Here is a 23,188-nt window from a genome sequence, read left to right as displayed (position 1 = left end):
AATCTCTGTCAGCTCTCTTTAAAAACCCATGACAGAATTTTGGTGGCCTGGACAGGGAATCGAGATGGTTGGTTTGGCATGGACTGAACTGGAGAAAAATACAGAATCAGAGCTTAGGGAAAATGGTGCCTCTCAGTGAAGCTGGCATGGAGAGCTGAAGGGCTTGGAGAAGTGAGCCGCTCCCCTCCTGGGTGGCGGAGGGGGGAGAGAGAAGTGGCAAGGAGTGAGTTGAAAGGTCTGAGGTGGCTAAGGGTGACACTGGACCCCGGCCCTGAAACGGCCACGACTCTTGCTGACCCACAGCACGGTGCCGAGTGGCACTGCACAGGGCAAGCTGGAGGGGTGGGGTAGAGTGGAGCAGGCAAACCCCTGTGTGTTTGCCCCTCCTGATGGCAATCCACCAGCGGTGGAAACGCAGGCAGCTCCGGCAGTGCCAGTGGCCTCCCCTGGACCTGTAGGTCCAGGCAGCGTTTCAAAGATGGCATCACACGGAGCAGCGCTGTCACCTTCTGTGGCATGGCGACCTGGTTCAGGAATGGCACAGCGACCAATCCCAGGCCGCTCAGACCATCAGCTCACAGACACCAATGTGGTGGACAACAAATGGTGTTTATTGATGGGTGGCACAGGATTATGTAGCATGGGTTACAACGTCACTTCCGTCTGCTTACATCATAAGCTGAACACTATTGGCTGTTCAGAGAGGGGCCCTATCTTTCCGTACAGCGCGATATCTTCCGGCCGCCAGACCCTAGCTGCCTACATTTCCCCCCTCCCTATGCATAATTCAATTAGCTGAAATAGAACAGTCTCAAAGAAGATACAGATCATAATCTTGAATAAAAACACACTAAATGCATAACCAAACCAGCTCAAATATCCTGTTCTTATTCTGTGCTTTACAACAATCTAAAATATACCTATCACAAACTTGATTAGAAAACATAAGGCACACTAAGCAAGAGGTACCTGGGAATAATGGGGTGTAACTGGGGATAGCTAGGGGAAAATGTTTAACTAAGGACATTCTTAAAGCAGTTGTTGGCATTCTACCAACATGATGTTAACACTCTCTAGCTGGCTCTTAACAAACAACACGAGCCTATTCAGCATACAGGGTCCAAAGCTCAATGCTACCACGAGCATTACAATCAGCCCTATCAAGGTAGATATAAGGGTGGTCAGCCACGGTGATGTGTTAAACCAGGATGAAAACCAATTTTGTTGGGCTTCCCTGTCTCTTTCTCTTTTTTCTAGACCCTCCCTAAGTTTGGCCATGGTATCTCTGACAACCCCAGTGTCACCTGCGTATACACAACATTCCTCTCCTAATGCAGCACACAGTCCACCCTGCTGTAAAAACATGAGATCCATTCCTCTATGATTTTGTAAGACTACTTCAGACAACGATCTCACTGACTTCTCCAAAGTGCTGATTGATAGTTCAATTCCAGCCACATCTTCATCCACTGATATTCTGAGGGAATGAAGCTTTTGATTCTGCTTGACTAGTGAGGCTATTCCTGTACCTGTCCCTGCGGCTCCTATAGCCAGTAGGGTAGCTATGGTCAGAGCGGGAATGGGTTCTCACTTTTGTATATGATAAGAAGTTAAAAGGGTTTGATGATTATATACAAATTCCTCAGGGTGGTATATGATTCTTGGAACAATCATTACTTGTGTACAAAATTCATCACTGCCATTGAACTGTTTAAGAGATATACAGGGGCTAATTCCAGTTTTTGAACACATCCATTTGGTATTATTGGCAGGAACCAGCCAATTGGCTTTCAATCCTTTTCCTAATGTGGTCTCGTTTGTACAGAAGCACTTTTTCTCAAGGGGCACTTTGCCAATACATTTACCCTGTCCTGATACGTATTGCATCGTTATTCCTGGGTTGCTCACAGTGTGCCATAGACATTGGCTTGGATTAGTGCCATTCACTAGCTCTGGTTTAGAGGGTATACCTACTGCTTCATAAAAAGGAGGCCTTACATCATAGCAAAGGCAACAGCTTGTTGCCATCTTTGGGTTTGTAGAGTTCAGTATCTGGTATGCTGAGTTCAACAACTTCCACGGGGAGGCATTTCAAGTTCTAAAGTATTCAGAGTGTCGGTGTTACTGGGAGCCGCACCCTCGGTACTATTCTTGGTGTTATGTATTAAAGGTTTCGATGTTTGTGGGTTAAGAACTGGGTTAGGCCCCATTGCTTGGGGTGCTTGTGGCGTGATCTTAATAATTTGTATCACTACTCCTGGGTCTTTGGTAGCGATATGAATAAATACTGACCACATTTTCCCCACAAACCAACCCGGACTAGCCAGGTTTTGGATTTCCAAGTTCAAATATTTACAAGTACCTTTTTGAGATATCATTCCGTCACACCCAAATTTTGGATGCATACACCCTTTTGGTCCCCATCTTACCTGCAAAAATTCACCCTCTTTTTCTGGTCTTGTTACAATGGTCTCACATCCCAAATACCCACAAAACCCCTATCCTGGACAGCTACAGTAACTCTTTCCTGGGTTTGAACTAGGGCACCAATATGTTACCCATAATGACTTAGATTTAGATCCTCCAACTTTGGGGAACAGCTCACCAATTGTAACCGTAAAGGTTGGGGCACCTACTGTTATGTTTGCCTTTATCTCTCAACTGCTCGCAGGGTCCCGTAGGACCCATCTGAATGGCTGATGGTGACTGTAATTTGGTTCTGCCTGTCCTATAGTGAAAAGCCCTAAAACTAAGATCACACAAAAACATCACAGCCCTCCCCTTTGGGGGCTATCTTGCCGTTGCTTGGATTTCACTGTTGCAACACCCTCAGGCATGGGTAGAATGCTTGCCGACTTGTCGTCCTCTTCTGCCACCAGGACATACGCGTTACGAGGCCGTCCGATAATCCGGTCCTGTGGACAGAAACTCACAGTTTTCATTAGCTTTTTCTGGAGGTCTGGTTTAATAGACTTAAGTGGACACCACTTAACCCTGCCATCTTTTCTGACAGCAGCGTACCCTCACCCTGTCAAAACTAATTTCCACCCTGGTTCCCATTCTCCCAACTCATTTCTAACTATGACTGACAGGCCCTCTTCTAGCGCCCGAGTGGCCCAATGTTTTTGGGAGGGGCTATTTACCTTCTGCTCTCTGGGGAATTGATTTAATGCTAACAGAGCAGTTGCTAGCAAGCGTGTTTGATCTCCTGAGAGAATGGCATTGGCAAACCCTTCTGATTTTGCTAATACCTCCAACTGAACTTTCAGAGTTTGATTCTCTCATTCAACTATAGCTTGTCCTGTGCTGTTGTACGGAATGCCGTGTATCAGGGTAATACCCCATTTCAAAGCAAATGTCTGGATTGATTTAGAGACAAAATTCAGACCACTCTGTTTTAATCTGATTAGGGACACCAAGCCATGCCATGGGTGTCAGCCAATTTTGGATGGTCGCTTTGGAGTCGGTCCAGAGATGTTGTGTAGCTACGACCACTCCGCTGTACCTGTCTACAGTTACTGCTAGCCACGTTCGAGGTTTCAGTAACTGACAGAGCGTGAAGTCCGTCTGCCACACTTCGGAGGCTTTAAGGCCTCTGGGGTTGACTCCACTGGACCACAGTGGTGCTTTCTGGCAGTGGGGGCATGTGGCTACTATGTGTTTCACATCAGTGACCGAGATTCCACATTTCTTTGCTAGCACTTTGGCTCCAATGTGGAGAGACTCGTGCAGCTGGTGGGCATCTCTTAGCATCCACAACTCTTTTGCAGCGGTGTCTGCCTTGTCTTTGCTGATTTGGAAAACCCCTTTTATTGGATTGTGGCTGTTACCATGGATGACTGAGATAGTGCCTTTTCGGGAGAAGAGTGCCTCTTCCAGCATTAGGGCTGCTGGGGATGTTGACACACCAGGCCCCGCCATGGCCAAGCAGAGTTTAGCCGCAAACATTGAGTCGGTCACGATGTTAAGGTGTTCCATTGGGAACAGTCTGCATGCCAGTACTATGGCTGTCACTTCTAGCTGCTGGACTGAGAGCGCATGATCAGCCATTTTGATGCAGTGCTATTCTTCTCCTGATTGCCACACTGCTGCTGCAGTTGAAGTCATTAAAAATGCGTCTGTGAAGACTGTCGGTCCCTCTTGCGGCCGGTCCATGATTTTTTGTGGAAGGTCGATGTCAACAATTGCCAGCATTTGGGTCCAGGGGGGTTTTGCAGCGTACCGGACTTCTCCACCAAATCCAACAAGAGCTATGGCCAGATACTCTGACATCACCACTGATTGCATCGGAAGCTGTTTACAGAAGGGTAGATATATCCTGGCTGGTTCGATGCCTAGATGCCTTAGGGCAAGCTTTCTGCCTTTCATGATGAGGTTGCCAAGGCACTCAACTCCTGGAGAGAATGCACATGACACTTTTCCCAGGACTACCCATTGTATTGGTTAAGCTTTCTCAGGGGGCCCTTGGGCTAGTGCCCCTATTCCTCCCCCTTCTGCAAAGTGTACATACAGATCGAGTGGTGCATCTGGGCTCCACCTGGCAAGCGTGTTTGACGATATTTGTCGCTTGATAAAGTCAAGAGTGCTCATCGCTTCCGTTGTCAGAGTCTTTCGCTCCCATGGATTCTTTCCTTGCAGGAGATCGTACAGGGGGGCCATGGCTTCAGGAGGGATCAGAACAATGTTGCGAAGCCACTGTAGTGATCCCACCAACTGTTGCATATCATGGAGTGTCTTGATGTTCCGGTGGATCTTTCCTTGAGGGGGGGTCACGTAAGAGTTTGTGATTCCTACTCCCAAAAAACTTACATGTGAGCCCTTTTTGACCTTTGCGCTTGCAATTTCAAATCCATTCAACTTTAGAGTCTCTGAGACCATGGACACCAGCTGTTCTACCTGACTTCCTTATGATGTAGTGATCAGGATATCATCCATGTATTGAGTAATGGTCGCGGTTGGGTAGTTGCATCAAACTGGTGCCAGCGCCCAATCCACTGTAATTTGGCAAATAGTAGGCAAATTGATCATTCCTTGGGGCAACACTTTCCACTGGAAGCACAAGTTGGGGCATTGTATATTTGGAAACACAGTGGAAAAGGCAAACTGCTCCTTATCTTCCTTGTGCAGAGGCATCAAGAAGAAACAGTTTTTGATGTCAAGGATGGCACAAGGTTGTTCTTTTGGTATCATAGAGTTCATAGGCAGCATCATTTCAACAGGGCCCATTGGTTGGATTCTCGTTTACTTCACGCAAATCATGGAGAAGACAGAACCCCTCGCCGCTCCGTTTGGGTATTACAAAAACTGGGGTGTTGCATGGGTTAGTGGAGGGCTCTATGTGACCTCATTGTAATTCCCGTTCCACTAGCTCATCTGATTCCAGGAGATGATTCCTGGGTTTTGGCACCACTTGTCACCTTCTGTGGCATGGCAACCTGGTTCAGGAACGGCACGGCAACCAATCCAAGGCCGCTCGGGCCATCAGTTCACAGATGCCAATCTGGTGGATGGCAAATGGCATGTATTGATGGGTGGCACAGGATTATATAGCATGGGTTACAACGTCACTTCCGTCTGCTTGCATCATAAGCTGAACACTATTGGCTATTCAGAGAGGGGCCCTATCTTTCCACACAGTGTGATATCTTTCGGCCGCCAGACCCTAGCTGCCTACACAGTGCCATCCTCCTTGGCAGGCTGATCACCATGGCAGCCATCCTCTTGCTGGGTGCAGCCACTCTCTATTCAGGGGATGAGTTGGTGACCTCAGAAGAAATGGCTGCACTTTGGTACCCTTTCTGTCCCAGCACGGGCAGCGAGTATGGGCAGGCTGTGGCTGTGGATCACGAGGCTGCATTTGGAGTGTGTCCTGCTGGGGAAGATGTGGAGAGTGGCCATGGGGATCCCCTTCCCTTGCTCTGACACAGCCTGAACTATACAGTGGTGGAACTGGTGGTACCGAGCATGGGAGAGGCAGGTGTCTTGCCCTGCTTCCCAAGCACACTGCCTGGTTCTACACTGAGTAGCCAGCCAAGACTAGAGGCAGTGGCAGCTCTGGTGCCAAGGTCAAGCAGCAAGGCAAGCCACAAGTGTGCCTTGATGGTAGCGCGTCCTCTGGCCGCTGAGGCAGTGGTGAGGATGGATGCTCCTGGTCAGACAGTGATTCCTGTGAATGGCACTCATCCCATAGAGGTTTTCTTCCCAATTCTGCCACCTGTTCCTCGTCCACCACCAGAACTCCTTCTCAGTTGTCTGTTGAGAAGGTGGAGGGAGAAGTGCTGGGAAAGGTTAAATCAATTTGAAGTAGACTGGGGAAGGAAGATAAGGGCATGGACTGGTGGTGTGGCAGGTTCACTTCTGAGTGTGCAGTTAGAGCAGAGGAACTGCAGGACGGAGCCCTCAGGGGTGGTGGATGGCCTGGGACAAGAGACAAGTGGATGCATGGGACTCCTGTAGATGCTGGAACTCATCTGTGACAGAGAGATAGTATTAATCTGTGACAAAGGGATCTTCACTCCTGCATGCATGAGAAGCAAACTGGAGCAACAGCTTGAAGAGAGGAAGTGAACTGGACTTAGTTGCCCCATTTGACTGCCCCAGGGGTGGAGACATGCCATTTGAGATGACTGTGGACTGAGACAGATTGTGCTGAGAAGGACTCTAAGAGAATCTGCAGTGAGAGATTGAGGCTTTGCAGTGGGCAGTTGCTTGGATGCATGGACTGCAAAGAGTTGAGTGAGAATGGCCTGGGACTGTCCATTATTTGATGTTGAGTGCTGCTGAGCACAATGTAGATGGAAATGGAATTCCTTTGTTTGTGAAAAGGATTTGTTGGGAGAACTGCATGGGTGTTTTCTGCCTTTGGGTGGGGATACAACCTGTCCAAGGGGTGGTTATTTTCTGGTGGGGGAATTCCAGGACATGCATGTTTGGTCAATGCAGGAAGGTGGTAAGATCAAGTGTGTTCTGCAAAGGAGTTTTGATTAGGACTGAGACAGTTTGAGTTTAAAGTATGTACAAGTTGTTATTGAGGTTTTCTTAGACAGTGGATGTCATCTGAGAAGTCCATTGGATGAGAAGAGTTGTGCCCAGGATCTGAGCGACAGATGGGTTTGAAGAAAAGCAGTGGAACGATGCAGGATTTGGATGGCACTGTTCACTATGTAGACACTGTTTCTAGTTAGATGAGTAGTGTGATGAGCAGGAATTATGGGATTGACTACAGGGGTGGAAAGTCCCAGGTTGAGGCTATAGGGTTAATAAAGAATTCTGGGGACTAGAAGATTGTAATTCAATCCCATAATTCTGCTATCTCTTTATAGACTCACAACAAGGTCAGTTCGTTCTCCCTTCCTCTTCCTCCTGCCCTGTGTGTGTGGCAGGAGCCACTTTATCAGGAACATATAAGCAGTAAGCCTCTTGGATGGTGGAGGCTTTGGATTGGAGGATTGGAGCACTGGGGAATGTAGATTTAGGATTTTTTTGGGATGGGTAAAACTTCAAGGGGGTTTGCCATGGATGGGGAAATTGCTTTGTAATGTCTATTGCTGTATTCTCTCTCTCTAAATACAATTCTGTATTTTGTCTCCAGTTTGATTTGAGAGTTTAATCTCTGTCAGTTCTATTTAAAAACCCACAACAGCAGGGCAGGAGGTGTTTGTACCTGCTGGACCCCCCCAGCCGCTGAGAAATGCAGCTGGAAAAGAGGAGATTTTGGCTCAATCTGCTGGAAAGGCCTTCATGGGGGGGACACGCAATTACCCAAACAGACATGGGTGGGTCTATTTGTGCTTGTTCTGTAGCATGGGTTGGTCGCCAGTGTGGGTGCAGCAGTGGGAAGTGAAACTGCCTCTGCTGGTGAAGCTCTTGCCACAGTCAGAGCAGGTGAAGGGCTTCTCACCCCTGTGGACACGACGGTGCTTGGTGAGGGTAGAGCTCTGGGTGAAGCTCTTGCCGCAGTCAGAGCAGGTGAAGGGCTTCTCACCACTGTGGACACGACGGTGCTTGGTGAGGGTAGAGCTCTGGGTGAAGCTCTTGCCGCAGTCAGAGCAGGTGAAGGGCTTCTCACCACTGTGGACACGACGGTGCTGGGTGAGGGTAGAGTTCTGGGTGAAGCTCTTGCCACAGTCAGAGCAGGTGAAGGGCTTCTCACCACTGTGGACACGTCGGTGCTTGGCGAGGGTAGAGCTGCGGGTGAAGCTCTTGCCACAGTCCCGGCAGCTGTAGGGTTTCTCACTGCTGTGGATGAGTCTGTGCTGAATGAACTCTGAGCTCGTAGTGAAGCTTTTGCCGCACTCTGCACAGGGGTACAGGTGCTCTCTGGTGTGGGTGCGGCGGTGGATGGTGAGATTTGAGCTGCATTTGAAGCTCCTTCCACAGTCCCCACAGCTGAAGGACTTCTCAGTGCTGTGCACACTGCAGTGCCGAGTGAGGGCATACTTGCAAATGAAACTCTTGCAGCAGTCAGCACAGCTGAAAGGTCTCTCTCTGGTGTGGATTCGGCGGTGGACAATGAGGTATGAGTGCTCCGTGAATCTCATGTCACAGTCAGCACAGCTGAAGGGCTTCTCGCCCGTGTGGATTCGGCGGTGTCTAATGAGGCTCGAGCGCTGTGTGAATCTCTTGTCACAGTCAGCACAGCTGAAGGGCTTCTCGCCCGTGTGGCTTCGGCGGTGGACAATGAGCTCTGACCGATATGTGAATCTCTTGTCACAGTCAGCACAGCTGAAGGGCTTCTCGCCCGTGTGGCTTCGGCGGTGGACAATGAGGCTCGAGTGCTGTGTGAATCTCTTGTCACAGTCAGCACAGCTGAAGAGCTTCTCGCCCGTGTGGATTCGGCGGTGTCTAATGAGGCTTGAGCGCTGTGTGAATCTCTTGTCACAGTAAGCACAGCTGAAGGGCTTCTCGCCCGTGTGGATTCGGCGGTGTCTAATGAGGCTTGAGCGCCGAGTGAATCTCTTGTCACAGTCAGCACAGCTGAAGGGCTTCCCGCCCCTGTGGCTTCGGCGGTGGTTAATGAGCCTGGAGCGCACTGCAACGCTCTGCCCACGATCAGGGCACTGAAGCAGCTGCTTGACTGGCACAGAGGGTGCTAACATCAACCTATCCTCTTCTTCATATTCTTCTTCCTTATCTTGGCCATCTTCACCCTGAATATCATCCTCATGCTCAACATCATCACAATCATCATTCCCCCAATCGTCATCCTCTGACTTGAGATCTTTCTCCTCCTCTTTCTTCAAGCGGCACTTGGCCTGCTCCATCTTGCTCTCTGGGTGCTGCTTCTTCTCCCAGCTCTTCTCTGGGTCCTTCTCTGAGGCCATGCTAGTGGGGCACGAAGTCATTGCTCTTACCTAGGGAAGATGGAAGCACCTGACCTCAGCACCTCAAACCCTGACATCCTGCCCGGGTCAATACAGCCTCTGACACTTGGCACCTCCCAACAACCAACATTCAGCTGAGGCAAAGAATGCAGAGTGGCCCTCAAACCACCAGATCTGCCATGTGGTGGGGGCAGATCTCCAATGCCTGTGTTGAGATCCCAGGTGCCGCTGCTTGGGGGGGCTGAGACACCCAGGTCCTTAACAAATGCTCCCAGCCCCCTGTATGACAGCCCCGGGCTGAAAGACTTGGGGCTGTCCAGGCTGGAGAAGAGGAGTCTCCCAAGCGACCTTCTTGTGGCCTGCTAGGATCTGAAGTGGGCTACAAATATCTGGGGAGGGACTTTTTAGCTTGTCAGGGAGTGACAGGACTGGGGGGGATGCAGCAAAGCTGGAGGTGGGGAGAGTCAGCCTGGAGGTGAGGAGGAAGTTCTGCAGCATCACACTGGTGAGACCCCGGAATAGGTTCCTCGGGGAGAGGGTTGAGGCCCCATCCCTGGAAGGGTGTAAGGACAGGACGGATGAGATTGTGGGCAGCCTGCTCTAGGGTAGGGTGTCCCTGCCCATGGCAGGGGGCTTGGAACTGGATGGTCCTTGTGCTCTCTTTCAACACTGACCTATTCTATGAAGTCCTGCACATACATTTTTCAGCTGGGCCTTGATCCTGAGCGCTTTTTGAGGGGACAATGCCTAATTCCTGCCTGACCATTCCCAGGCCCTTCCCTCATTCACAGCATATCCATGGCCCTGCTGTCTTTGCAAGCTGCAGGGGTGGCCCAGGGGAACCTCCTCAGCTTCAACAACAGCAAGTGCAGGCTCCTGCACCTGGGCTGCAACAAGCCTCACAAGCAGCACAGCCTTGAGGAGAAGCCAACAAAAAGCAGGGCTGAGGAAAAGGACTTGGGGGTGCTGGGGGACAAGGAGCTGGACAGGAGCAGGCAGTGTGAGACTGCAGCACACAAGGCCAATGGCAGCCTGGGCTGCAACAACAGCAGAGAGCAGACTCTGACACTGTGCTCTGCTGACAGCTCACCTGCACTGCTGCATCCAGCCCTGGAGCTCTCAACACAGCAAGGACATGGATCTGATGGACAGGGTCCAGAGGAGGCCATGAGAATGATCAGGGGCTTGGAACAGCTCAGCTCTGAGGACAGGCTGAGGGAGCTGAGGGTGTTCAGCCTGGAGAAGAGAAGGCTTCAGGCAGACCTTCCAGGGCCTCAAGGGGCTACAAGAAGGCTACAGAGAGACTGCTCCCAAAGGCCTGCAGGGACAGCAGGAGGGCAATGGCTGCAAAGTGGAGCAGATGGAGATTAGAAGGCAGGAACAAGTTCTGCATCAGGAGGCTGCTGCAACACCTCAGGGTGCCCAATGAAGGAGTTGAGGTCCCAGCCCTGGATGTATTCAAGGTGAGGCTCAACAGGGCTCTGGGCAGCCTGATCTAATGCAGGATGTCCCTGCTGACTGCAGGGGCTTGGACTCAATGACCTCTGCAGGTCCCTTCCAACCCAAACCATTCTATGGTTCCATGCTTCTAAATGCAGCCTCCAGGGAGAGGCAGAGGAGGAAACAGAGCAGCTGCAGGAGGACTGCTTTCCTACAGGCCTGCCTTGGGCTGTGTAGCAAAGCAGCAAGGAAGGCCAAAGCCCTCTTGCAACTGAAGCTGGCAAAGGAAGGAAAACAGAACAAGAAAGGCTTCTTCAAATCCATCAGCAGGAAAAGGAAGAACAGGGAAGGTGTGGGGGAAGTGCTGGACCAGGAGGCAGCCTGAGAACTGAGGGTGCAGAGAAGGCAGAGCTGCTGAATGCCTTCTGGGCTTCACTCTTTACACCTCAGACTGAACTCTCCTATGGACTCCAGAGTCTGGATGAAGGAGAGCAAGCCTGCAGGAGGGAGTGCTCCCCACTGGTCAGTGCACACTGGGTTAGGGATCAGTTATACAAACTAAACATTCACAAGTCCAAGGGCCCTGATGAGATGCACCCAAGGGTGCTGAGACAACTGCCTGATGTTATTGCTCTGACACTCTCCATCGTCTTTGCCAAATCAGGGCAGACAGGAGAGGTGCCTGAGGGCTGCACCAGAGCCAATGGCACTGCAGGCTTCAAAAAGGGCAAGAAAGAAGTTCCAGGAAACTACAGACCAGGCAGCCTCACCTCCAGCCCTGCAAAAATGATGGAGCAGCTCCTGCTGGAGGTCAACTCAAGGCTCTTGGGAGAGAAGAAGCTTATCAGGAGTAGTCAGCATGGATTTACCAAGGGGCAGTCATGCTTCACTAACCTCAGAGCATTCTATGATGCCATCACTGAATGGGTAGATTCAGGGAGAGCAGTGGATGGAGTCTGCCTTGGCCTTAGCAAGGCCTTTGACACCATCTCCCATGACATTTTAGTGAGCGAGCTGAGGCAGTGTGGGATGGAAGAGCAGGCAGTGAGGTGGGTTAGGAACTGGTTGCAACAGAGAGTGCAGAGGGTGGTGAGCAATGGTGCCAGGATCAGCTGGAGAGTTGTGACCAGTGGTGTCCCACAGGGATCAGTGCTGGGGACAGTCCTGGTCAACATCTTCATCAATGACACTGATGAGGGCACAGACAGACAGAGGCTGCTCAGCAAGTTTGCTGCTGACACCAAGCTGGGAGGCTTGGCTGAGACAGCTGCAGGCTGTGCTGTCATCAGGAGAGACCTGGGCAGACTGAGAGCTGGGCACAGAGGAACCAGGTGAAGTTCAACAAGGACAAGGGCAGAGTCCTGCATCTGGGGAGGAATAACAAACTGCATCAGTACAGGCTGGGAGGTGATCTGCTGGACAGCAGCCCCAAGGAGAGGGACCTGGGGGTCCTGGTGGCTAACAAGTTATCCATGGCACAGCAATGTGCCCTGCTGGCCAAGAAGGACAATGGCATCCTGGGGTGGATTAGGAAGAGTGTGTCCAGCAGATCAAGGGAGGTTCACCTCCACCTGTACTCTGCCCTGCTGAGACCTCATCTTGAATACTGTGTTCAGTTTTGGGCTCCCCAGTTGAAGAGGGACAGGGATCTGCTGGTTAGAGCCCAAGGGAGGGCTACGAGGATGATGAGGGGACTGGAGGGCATGGCCTGTGAGGAGAGGCTGAGGGATCTGGGGCTGCTTAGTCTGGAGAAAAGAAGACTCAGTGGGGACTGGATAAATGTTTATAAGTATCTGAAGGCTGCCAGGAGTGGGGGACAGGCTCTGCTCACTGCTCCCTGAGACAGCACAAGGAGCAATGGGTGTAAGCTGCAGTACAGGAGGCTCTGCCTCAACACAAGGGGGAACTTCTATACTCTTAGGGTCACAGAGCACAGGAACAGCCTCCCCACAGAGGTCCTGGGCTCTCCTTCTCTGGAGACTTTCAAGGCCTCTCTAGATGTGTTCCTCTGTGATCTGTGTCAGACAGGATTGTCCTGCTCTGCCAGGGGGATTGGACTCCACCATCTCTTTGGGTCTCTTCCAACCCCTAACACCCTCTGAGCCTGTGACAATGAAGAGGACAGGGCCAAGGAGGAGCAGAACAAGAAGAATGCTTAAAAAGCTTTCCAACTGCCTGGAAAAACAACCCAAATCCCTTCCCAGCTCAGCAGAAACTCACACAAATGCTTGGGCAGCTCGGAAAAGCTCTCAGCAGGGAACTCTGCAGTCACTTTCCAGGCTCACTCATGTCTTTGGCACTCTGCACAAAGGCTTCAAGAGCTTTGCAGCTGCCCTCAACGTGCCCAGCACAGCTCTGTGCCCACAGAAGGCCAGCCTGGAAGGGACCCCAAGGACCTGCTGCTCCAACCTTGCCAGCTGACACTGCACTTGCCATCAGCTGGACCAGCCCCTCACAAGATCACTCTTAAAGCTGCCCAGACCAGGGGAATCCAACACTGCCCTTGGGAGATGATTCCAGGGCCTGACTGTGAGGGGGAAAAGTTACCTTCTGGCCTGCAGCCTTCCAGTTCAGCTCAGTTCCTGCACCAGCTACTGCACAGCTGCCTCTTGAGCATCACAAACTCTGAGGCACAGCTGCAGGCCAAAGCAACTCTCCTGCAACTTCCAATGTGATAAAAGCTCCAATTTTACTTCCAGGGCAGGGGCCAAGCTCCAGCCCAGCCCCTCCAAGCTCCCACCCAGCTTCACAACATTGCTTATTTACAGTTTCACTCCACTGAAGCTCTGCTCAGTGCCCAGATCCAAGCATCCACAGAATGCTTTGGGCTGGAAGGGAACCCAAAGACATCTCCAAACCCCTGCCATAGCCAGGGACACCTGCTACCGGACCAGGCTGCTCAAGGCCTCATCCAAACTGGCCCTCAACACCTCCAGGGCTGGGGAATCCACCACCTCCCTGGGCAGCCTGTTCCACTCCCTCAACACTCTTGCTGCAAACAAATTCTTCCTCATCTCCAACCTAAGCCTCCCCTGCTACACTCCCAGGACATTTCCTCTCCCTTCCATCACCTGACACAGGCAAGAAGAGACCAACCTCACCTCACTGCAACCTCCTCTCAGGGACAGGGCAATCAGCTCTCCCCTCAGCCTCCTCTTCTCCACACTCAACACCCTCATCTCCCACAGCTGCTCCTCACCAGCCCTCTTCTCTACACCCTTCCACAGCTTTCTTGCCCTTCTCTGCACCTGCTCCAGGCCCTCAACGACCTTCTTCCACTCACTGCCTCAACACTGACCCCAGCATTCACCCTGTGGCCTCACCAGGGCCCAGGACAGGGGCACAATCCTGCCCTGGCCTGGATGCCCACACCACTGCAATTGCTGCACTCACTGTCACCAACCATTTCCTCCCTTTGACAGCTCAGCAGACAGCAAAGAGCACAACTGCAATTTCTTGCTCTGCTTCTCAAGGTCCCCAAAGGAAACTTCAGGACTTCTTCCCAACAAAACCACTCAGGACAGGCTGCCCCCATTCAAATCAAACACTGCACTCAAATCAAAAGCAAGGCCTCAGCCACAAGCACACTCTGGACATCTCATCCTGCTCTCAATGCTCCCTGCTCTTCTTCCACAAAGCATTTCTCCATCTCCACACCAACGGCAGCAGGGCACAGTGCTCCTGACAGCACAGGGAACAAAAGCTCTGCACAGCTATCAGCCTGCAGGCAAACAGCAAAGGCTCCACCTGACCTCACTCTGTCAGCAGGACACCTTGAGGGGAACTGAAAAGCAGCCTGAAAGCTGTCAGCAAATCTTTCTGCCTAAGGAGATGGAGCCTAACAACCCCCAGACACCCACTCTGCACATGGCTGCCTCCTGCCTGCTGCAGCAGGGAAATGCACTCAGGCTCAGCTTTAACAGCCTGTTGGGGCAATCTTCCTCCTGCCCACAGCTGCCAGCTCAACTCACACCTTCCTGACACAAATCACTCCACATGTGCCTGACACACTCCCTCCAGGGCTCCAAGGCCAGGCCACATGAGGCCTCAAGCAGACTGCTCCAGTGCAAGGTTGCCCTGCCCACAACTGGAGGATCCCTCAGGTCCCCTCCAAGCCAAACCATTCCATGACTCCAGCATCAAACACAGGACTCACAACACCCACAACAACAGGCCTCACATGGACAAGCATTTGGCAGCTCCCTTTGCACAGACCCAGACCACCACTCATGCACACCACCAGAGCACACTCCAAGCACAAAGCTCTCTCCAACACCAGTGGCTGCCATTACAGCAGAACGGAGCAGCTCACACTCCTCAGCAGCTTTCAGCAGCTCCCTCTTCTCCCAGTGCTCAGGACCATCCCTCCTGCCTCCATTCAACTGCCCTCAGCTCCCAGCTGCACACAGCAAGGCTCAGAAGAGAGATGCTCAGCACTGGAAAGCTCAGCACAAAGCCACTGCAGCAGAGACAGCACAGGCACTGCACACAGCATTTGACTTCTCAGCTGGGGACAAGATCTCAGCCTGCTCAGAAAGCACTCCACGACCTCTGCCTGCACACCTCAGACACTCTGGAGCACAGCAACAACTTTCTCAGCCTGGCACACACAGTGGAAACAGAGTCCAGCACAGGGTCGGGGGGACTGCCTCTGAGTCACCACCAGCACCTTTCCTACAAACACAGGCTGAGAGAGCTGCAGCTGCTCAGCCTGAACAAAAGCAGCTCTGGGCTCTCCTTGCAGCCTGCATCTCAACTTCTCAAGGGCACTTACAGGCAGGCTGGGCAGGGACTGTGCACAAGGGCCTGTGGGGATAGGACATCAGGCAGTGCATTCCAACTGGAGCAGGGCAGAGTTAGGCTGCACAGCAGGAGCAAGTTCTGCACACGGAGGCTGCTGACACTCTGCAACAGCCTGCCCAGGGAGGTGCTCAAGGCTCCAGCCCTGCACACAGTACACATCACAGATCATCTGCTCCCAAGGAGCCTGCTTTGGCAGCACCTGGCCCTGCTCACTGCCATGGGCTGCACAAGATCACCTCTGAGGGGCCCTTCCAACACGATGCCATCTGGCCAAGTCCTGCACCCGACACAAACTGCACCATCAAGCCCTGCAACAGCCTGCCCAGGCCACTGCTGCACTCCCTCACCCTGCAGCTCCTCAACAGCTCTGCAGCTCTCATGCTCAGGGACAGGCCTCAGTGCTCACCTGCCACTGCTCAACCCACCAGCTCCACTCTGCCAGCTTCAAGCCTTTGGCCACACCAAACTATGCTCTCATTCTACCAACTCCAACAGCAGCAGCAAGCTCCACAACCCTCATGCTTCACACACCAAAAACACCAACTCCAGAGATGCAGCCCAAGGCAGAGGACAGCTTTTATTGCTAGGGATTCCTGTGCCATCAGCTTGGCAGAAGCTAAACCCTTTCAGCTCTCCACTTCTGCCTGCAAGAGCACACACAGGCTCCTCAGACCCTCTCAAAGCAGCTAAACACAAACTCTCCACACCAGGCTGGAAACCATTGGCAGTGCAAAGGCAACTTACAGCAGGAACTGCACAGAGCACTACAACAGCAGCTGAGATACACAAGGCCAGAGTCTGCCTTGGACACCACTCTCCAACAGACCTCCTCAGGACAAATCTTCCCAGCCATAGTCCACCTCACACACAGTTCTCCAAACACCTCCTCAGGACAAAGCTCAAAACAAAATGAAGCAGCAAAAAATGAGCCAAGGCCAAAGGCAGCCTGCAAACCTCCTGCACAGAGCACAGAGGAGGTCCACACTGCAGAGACACAGAGTCAGACAGAGGAAATCTGAGAGTGCAGCCACTTTGTAGGGGCAGTGCATGCAGGATTATGGCAATGAAATAACACAGATGACACTTCCTGGTCCACCTCCTGGACTCCCTGGCCCCAGGAGGACTGCACTTGGCAGTTGCACACAGCCCACTTCTTAAACCTAGAACAATCTCTTCAAAAGCAGCTTCACCTGCAAGAAAAGGACCTGAAAGGGCCTGCAAGAAAGCTGGGCAGGGACTTTGCACAAGGGCCTGGACTGATAAGGTAGAACGGATTGAGGCTGCAAGAGGGAAGACTCAGACTGGACACGAGGAAGAAATTCCACACAGTCAGCCTGGGCAGACACTGCAGCAGCCTGCCCAGGGAGGCTGGGAGTTCCCCTCCCTAGAGGTCAAGACCACGCTGGATGAGGCCTTCAGCAATCTGGGCTGCTGGCAGGTGGCCCTGCACATGGCAGACAGTTGCCACTGGGTGACATTTAAGGGCCCCTCCAGCACAAACCATTACAGCAATGGAGCCAAAGGGCACAAACTGTACAGGTCAAGCTGAGCAACAGCAAAGGAGCCAAGAAGAAGCAGGCTGGGGACAATGGAACGCAGCAAAGAGATCAACTTCAGCTGCTGGACAGAGCCACAGCTCTTCACAACTCCTAAAGGCCTCTAAAGCCTCATTAACAGCTTCAAAACTCCTCCCAGCTCCTAAATACACCTCAGGATGCATTCAACTCTCTCAACAGCACTGCAGAGACCTGCCTGAGTTCTGCCTTTGACAAACTCTTCCAACAGGCCTGAAAAATCACCAAAACAGCTTAGAAAACTCACCAGAAGTTATTAAAACCTTTCTGCAACTCTTCCAACTCCTTCAGTAGAGACTTCAAGGACTTTTTTGGTCTCCTTAAGCCTTCCACAGCCCTCACAAAGGCTGGAACAGCCTTAAAACTGCACTGGAAATCATCAACATCTCTTTAAATGTCTTCAAGGCCTCTAAAACCTCACCACAAACCTCTCAAACCTCACACAAGGTCCTCAAAACTTCCTCAACAGGCAACAAATCCCTTCAGAGCTGATCCACAATTCTTCACATCTCATTACAATCTCTCCAGCAACTCTCAGCAAGTCACACAAAGTAATGCTCAAGAGAGACTCTCCAGGCTCACTGATCTCTTTGGCACTCTTCAAACACACTCAAACAGGTCTCAAACTGCCCTAGAAGACATCAACATCTCTGTGCAGCTCTCAAACCCCCTCACAAACTGATTCAAAACCTCCAAATGCCTTAGGACATCATAAAGCAACACCAAGAGGCTTTAAAATCTCCTTTCTGATGCTTGAAGGTTTTCAGCAGTTTTATGGCACTCAAACTGCTTTGTACAAACCACTTCAACATCATCAAAATCTCTTCAAACATCACCAAAAAAGCCTGAAAATGACCACAACAGCTGCAAAAGTCACTTTAAAAAGCCTCAAATTGGACAAAAGAGCTTCAAAAATCATTAAAAATGCCCGGAAATTTTTTAAATATCCTCAAAAAATCATTAAAAAGGCTTGAAAACAGGAAAATATTTTTAAATTAACAATTTGAACAAACACAAAGCAAAAAATCTTTGAAACATTTTAAAGGACTCAAAATCATGAAAACATCTTTGAAAAAGATCAGGAAAAAGGCCTGGAAGAGTTCATAAAAGCTTCAGAAGTCATTGAAAGTGACTAAGAAGAACCAAAATCCCCTCCAAAGCCTCACTCCAGGCCCTGCCCAACGCCTGCAAACTGATTGTGCACAGCTCTCACACAGCTTCTGCCTCTGCCACTCTCCAGCAGCCTTCACAAACCCCTCCCGAGCCTCACAACTGCCTCACAAAGCCTCACCAGCTGCTGCCAACGCCTGCAGCTCACCAAACCCTCCGCACAAGCCCTTCCAAGCCCCTGCCACTGCCCAAACCCCCTCACCACGCACCCAAACCTCTCGCCCGGAGCCTCACACACACTCGCACCACTCTGCGCCTCCTCAGCCCCGCACACAGCCGCAACACAAAGCGCCAAAAGCTCTCCCCAGCTCCTCACAGCCTCGCACAAACTCCCCACAGCTCCACAGAACCTCCGCACAGCTCTCGCCACAACCTCCCTGCCCACACAGCCTCAGCCCCTCCCGCCCAGCCCTGCCCCTGCCCCGCACCACACACACCATGGCGCCGGCCCCACCCCAACGCCAACTCCCGCCCTGCCCCGCGCCGCCCCGGGGCCCTGCCACACACTTCCGCCTCCGCTCCCGCCGCCCTCAGCCCCTCCCGGCCCCAGCCCCGCTCCTCTCACCCACGCCCGACCCACACAGCCCCAGCCCCGCTCCGCTCCCGCCGCCCTCAGCCCCTCCCGGCCCCAGCCCCGCTCCTCTCACCCACGCCCGACCCACACAGCCCCAGCCCCGCTCCGCTCCCGCCGCCCTCAGCCCCTCCCGGCCCCAGCCCCGCTCCTCTCACCCACGCCCGACCCACACAGCCCCAGCCCCGCTCCGCTCCCGCCGCCCTCAGCCCCTCCCGGCCCCAGCCCCGCTCCTCTCACCCACGCCCGACCCACACAGCCCCAGCCCCGCTCCGCTCCCGCCGCCCACAGCCCCTCCCGGTGCCACTCTCGGCTCCCTCAGGCCCCGCAGCCCCTCCCGGTGCCACTCTCGGCTCCCTCAGGCCCCGCAGCCCCTCCCGGTGCCACTCTCGGCTCCCCCAGGCCCCGCAGCCCCTCCCGGTGCCACTCTCGGCTCCCCCAGGCCCCGCAGCCCCTCCCGGTGCCATGCCAATCTCGGCTCCCCCAGGCCCCGCAGCCCCTCCCGGTGCCGCTCTCGGCTCCCCCAGGCCCCGCAGCCCCTCCCGGTGCCGCTCTCGGCTCCCCCAGGCCCCGCAGCCCCTCCCGGTGCCGCTCTCGGCTCCCCCAGGCCCCGCAGCCCCTCCCGGTGCCGCTCTCGGCTCCCCCAGGCCCCGCAGCCCCTCCCGGTGCCGCTCTCGGCTCCCCCAGGCCCCGCAGCCCCTCCCGGTGCCGCTCTCGGCTCCCCCAGGCCCCGCAGCCCCTCCCGGTGCCGCTCTCGGCTCCCCCAGGCCCCGCAGCCCCTCCCGGTGCCGCTCTCGGCTCCCCCAGGCCCCGCAGCCCCTCCCGGTGCCGCTCTCGGCTCCCCCAGGCCCCGCAGCCCCTCCCGGTGCCACTCTCGGCTCCCCCAGGCCCCGCAGCCCCTCCCGGCTCCTCTCCCCCGCCACCCCTCACGCTCCCGCAGCTCTCTCACCGCAGCGCTGCCCGCGCACACCACAGCCTCTGCTCCAGCGCTCCCACGACGCTGCCCAGCACCAGCCAAAATGGCGCTCACGCCCCTGGGGCCGGAGCCCACAGCGCCCTTGGGGGCGGGGCCGCTCTGCCCACGCCTCCCATTGGCTCTGGCTGCCAGCTCTGGGCGGGGCCTTGCCGCACCTGCGCCCCCTTGCGCTCGGCGCCGGAGGGGCGGGAGGGAGCCCTGGGCTCAGGCTGCCCAGGGGGGAGGCTGTGGGGCTCGGGGGGGGCTGTGGCTCTGGGGGGTTCTGACACCTCCGCAACCTCTCTGCACAGCTCTGCAGAAGGCCCAGCACGAGGAGCAGGCACTGTGGGGCCAGGCCCAGGGGCTGAGGCAGGAGCACCCCTGGCTGCTGGCCCAGCACTGCCAGCTGCAGGCACTGGCACTAGGGGGGAGGGCTGAAGCCCTGAACCCCCAAACAGCCTCCCCTGACCTCTTGTGCCCCCCCCAGCAGCCCCATGCTGGACCCTGGCACAACTCGTATCAGGCAAGGCCCAGCCCATAATGCCCCCAGGAAAGTGGTAGAGCCAAATGCAAAGTGGGAGGGGGAAAAGCAAAGCAGTTTGCACTGGCACATGGCCCAGTGTGGGCTAGGAGGGGATCAGCAGCTGTGATTTGTGCTAGCAAAGGTGCAGAGTGAAGTGGGATGGTGCTGAGGGGTGCAGGCTGTGGGAATGCAGAATGCAGAATCATAGAATCAAGCAGGTTGGAAGAGACCTCCAAGATCATCCAGTCCAACCTAGCACCCAGCCCTATCCAGTCAACCAGACCATGGCACTAAGTGCCTCATGCAGCTTCCTAAACACCTACAGGTACAATGACTCCACCACCTCCCTGGGCAGCCCATTCCAATGCCAATCACTCTCTCTGGCAACAACTTCCTCCTAACATCCAGCCTAGACCTGCCCTGGCACAACTTGAGACTGTGTCCCCTTGTTCTATTGCTGGTTGCCTGGGAGAAGAGGCCACCCCCCACCTGGCCACAATGTCCCTTCAGGTAGTTGTAGACAGTAATAAGATCACCCCTGAGCCTCCTCTTCTCCAGGCTGCACAACCCCAGCTCCCACAGCCTCTCCTCATAGGGTTTGTGCTCCAGGCCCCTCACCAGCTTTGTTGCCCTTCTCTGGACACCTTCCAGCACCTCAACATCTCTATTGAATTGAGGGGCCCAGAACTGGACACAGCACTCAAGGTGTGGCCTGACCAGTGCTGAGTACAGGGGAAGAATAACCTCCCTTGTCCTGCTGGCCACACTGCTCCTGATGCAGGCCAGGAGTTGTGGGGTGCAGGTGCAGGACTGCTGTGGGAATGGAGTGAAGAGAAGTGACAACAGGCAGGTCCTTGTAATAACAGACCTTGGTTCTCACCTGCAGCTGGCCACCTTATCTCACAAGGGGTAGATAAAGGACCTCGCTAACGAGGATAACAAGGCATGGACTCATGCAGATGTGGAGGGTCATGCCTGACTGATTGTGCTAATGTGTAGGCCTGTGCTCTGCTGGCTGAGTGTATAAATTCAGGCTGCAGTGATCAATAAATGGCTTCTGCATAGTTCAAATTGAATCACTCTGAATCCTCAGGCGGCTGCCCCAAACCATACTGGTCTATGGGCTTGTTTGCTGCTGTCCTGCCGGCAAGGGGAAATAGCAGGCAGAGTGGCCTGCAACATCTGGCACATGGAACAGTGCAATCTGATCCCCCTTTTTGGGTGCAACATCTGGCACATGGAACAGTGCAATCTGATCACCCTTTTTGGGTGCAACATCTGGCACATGGAACAGTGCAATCTGATCCCCCTTTTCAGGTGCAACATCTGGCACATGGAACAGTGCAATCTGATCCCCCTTTTTGCGTGCAACATCTGGCACATGGAACAGTGCAATCTGATCCCCCTTTTTAGATGCAACATCTGGCACACCGAACAGTGCAATCTGATCCCCCTTTTCGGGTGCAACATCTGGCACACCGAACAGTGGCATTTGACCCTTCGGGCGCACAGAACGCAGAGGCCTGACCTTGCTCCGCAGCTACAAATGCTCCGTATGGGGGATGTGAAGATGGCTGACGAGAGAGAAGGGGTGCAGGAGACAGGCCGTATGCAGTCTCTGCCCCGGAGATTGGCTCAAAGCCGTGCACGCCTCGTGAGGTAAGTAGATTTCTGCCCCTGATCAGGGCGGACAGCTGGGGGGGCATGGGGTCCACGCTGGGAGGAGCAGTGGTGGAACGCCCCTCAAAGCATGTCTCTGTGAGACGTTTGGAGGCTCTAATTTTGCTGGTCAAAAGGAGCCATTCTTGACTCCTGTGGGACGTGGCCTTTTGAAGCGGCCACCTGGGAGACGACAGGTGAGACACCTTGAAAAGAGACCTAAATGTTGTTTCCAAAGGCTCTTAGCTTTTGCCTTAAAGTCAGACTGGGCAGAGTAGTGGAAGCCGCAGAGACACCTCAGGAATCTCTTTGCCGCTGCCCAGAGACTGCTGTTTGTAACTGTTTGCTGTAAGCCGAATCCCAGCTCAGTGGTAACTGCCAGCTGCGGTGTCTGAAAGTCTGTTCCAGCTAACTTCTCTGAAGCTCGAGAGGAAAAGCGGAGACCAAGAAGCAGCGACGCAATCCACATCAGCGGAGCTTCGTCCTCCTCCGGAGCCCCACTCTTGCAATCTCCCACGCTTCATAAGATCACCCAAGAAAGACAAAACCTGCAGGTCGGAGCGTCTGAAAAGCTACTCCTGAGACGGCTGAGTGCACTGACTGCGGTACTGTGAAATGCTGCCTGTGCTTGGGCTGCAGCCGATCCATCGCGGCCGGGGGCGATGGGTCTGTTCTGGGGAGGTGCTGGGTCTCTGGCTGGGCTGCAGGGGGCTGGGCTGGTTGCATCCAACAGGTTCATGGCCGATCGAGTTTTTCCCTTCTTCGCCTTGGATCCTCTCGCTGCAGAGATGGAGGACGGGCGGTGCCTCTCCGTCGGATTCGCCAGCTGCGTCCCCCCCACACCCTGCTCTCGGACTCCATCGTGGGGTTTGGCACTTGCGGGCTTTGGCGCGGCGGCAGATCGGGGCTGGGTTTCTGCTGTCGGTTTCACGCCCACACTCCCCCCCCCCGCCCCCTGTGCCTGCCGGAGCAGCGAGCTCACCCTCCCCACCTTCCCCCCCACGGGCTCACAGGCTGGCACTGGGAGTGCGCACCCTGCCTCCGCCCGGCGCCGGCTCCGCGGGACACAGGCACCCTTCCCCCCTTCCCTCCTCCTTCCCCGCGGGACTGGGAGCCCCCCCCCCGCCTCCCTGCCCTGGTGCGCGGTGAGCACAGCTCACCTCCACCCCC

At 54.1% G+C, this 23,188-nt stretch overlaps 2 protein-coding genes and 1 long non-coding RNA gene across 3 annotated transcripts in view; 1 reads left to right on the top strand and 2 right to left on the bottom strand.

Moving 5' to 3' along the window:
• The window catches only part of LOC135174396 (zinc finger protein 850-like), a 393,382-nt gene that overhangs the window by 129,500 nt on the left and 240,694 nt on the right, over positions 1–23,188 (bottom strand). The window contains 1 exon segment of the mRNA XM_064141675.1: positions 7,847–9,000. Coding sequence (XP_063997745.1) covers positions 7,847–9,000 — 1,154 coding nt within the window.
• The window catches only part of LOC135174398 (gastrula zinc finger protein XlCGF26.1-like), a 147,839-nt gene that overhangs the window by 101,083 nt on the left and 23,568 nt on the right, over positions 1–23,188 (top strand). The gene's annotated exons all lie outside the window — the stretch shown is intronic.
• On the bottom strand, positions 10,703–20,355 carry LOC135174416 (uncharacterized). Its single transcript, XR_010301886.1, has 3 exons — positions 19,831–20,355; positions 13,311–13,426; positions 10,703–12,130 (listed from the first exon to the last, which is right to left on the bottom strand). It is a non-coding gene; the product is annotated as an uncharacterized LOC135174416 (long non-coding RNA).

This window comes from Pogoniulus pusillus, unplaced genomic scaffold (genome assembly GCF_015220805.1).
Source record: "Pogoniulus pusillus isolate bPogPus1 unplaced genomic scaffold, bPogPus1.pri scaffold_63_arrow_ctg1, whole genome shotgun sequence".
Taxonomy (NCBI): Eukaryota; Metazoa; Chordata; class Aves; order Piciformes; family Lybiidae; genus Pogoniulus; species Pogoniulus pusillus.
Note: the sequence above shows the minus strand (reverse complement) of the source record. Positions and strands in the feature narration are given on the sequence as shown.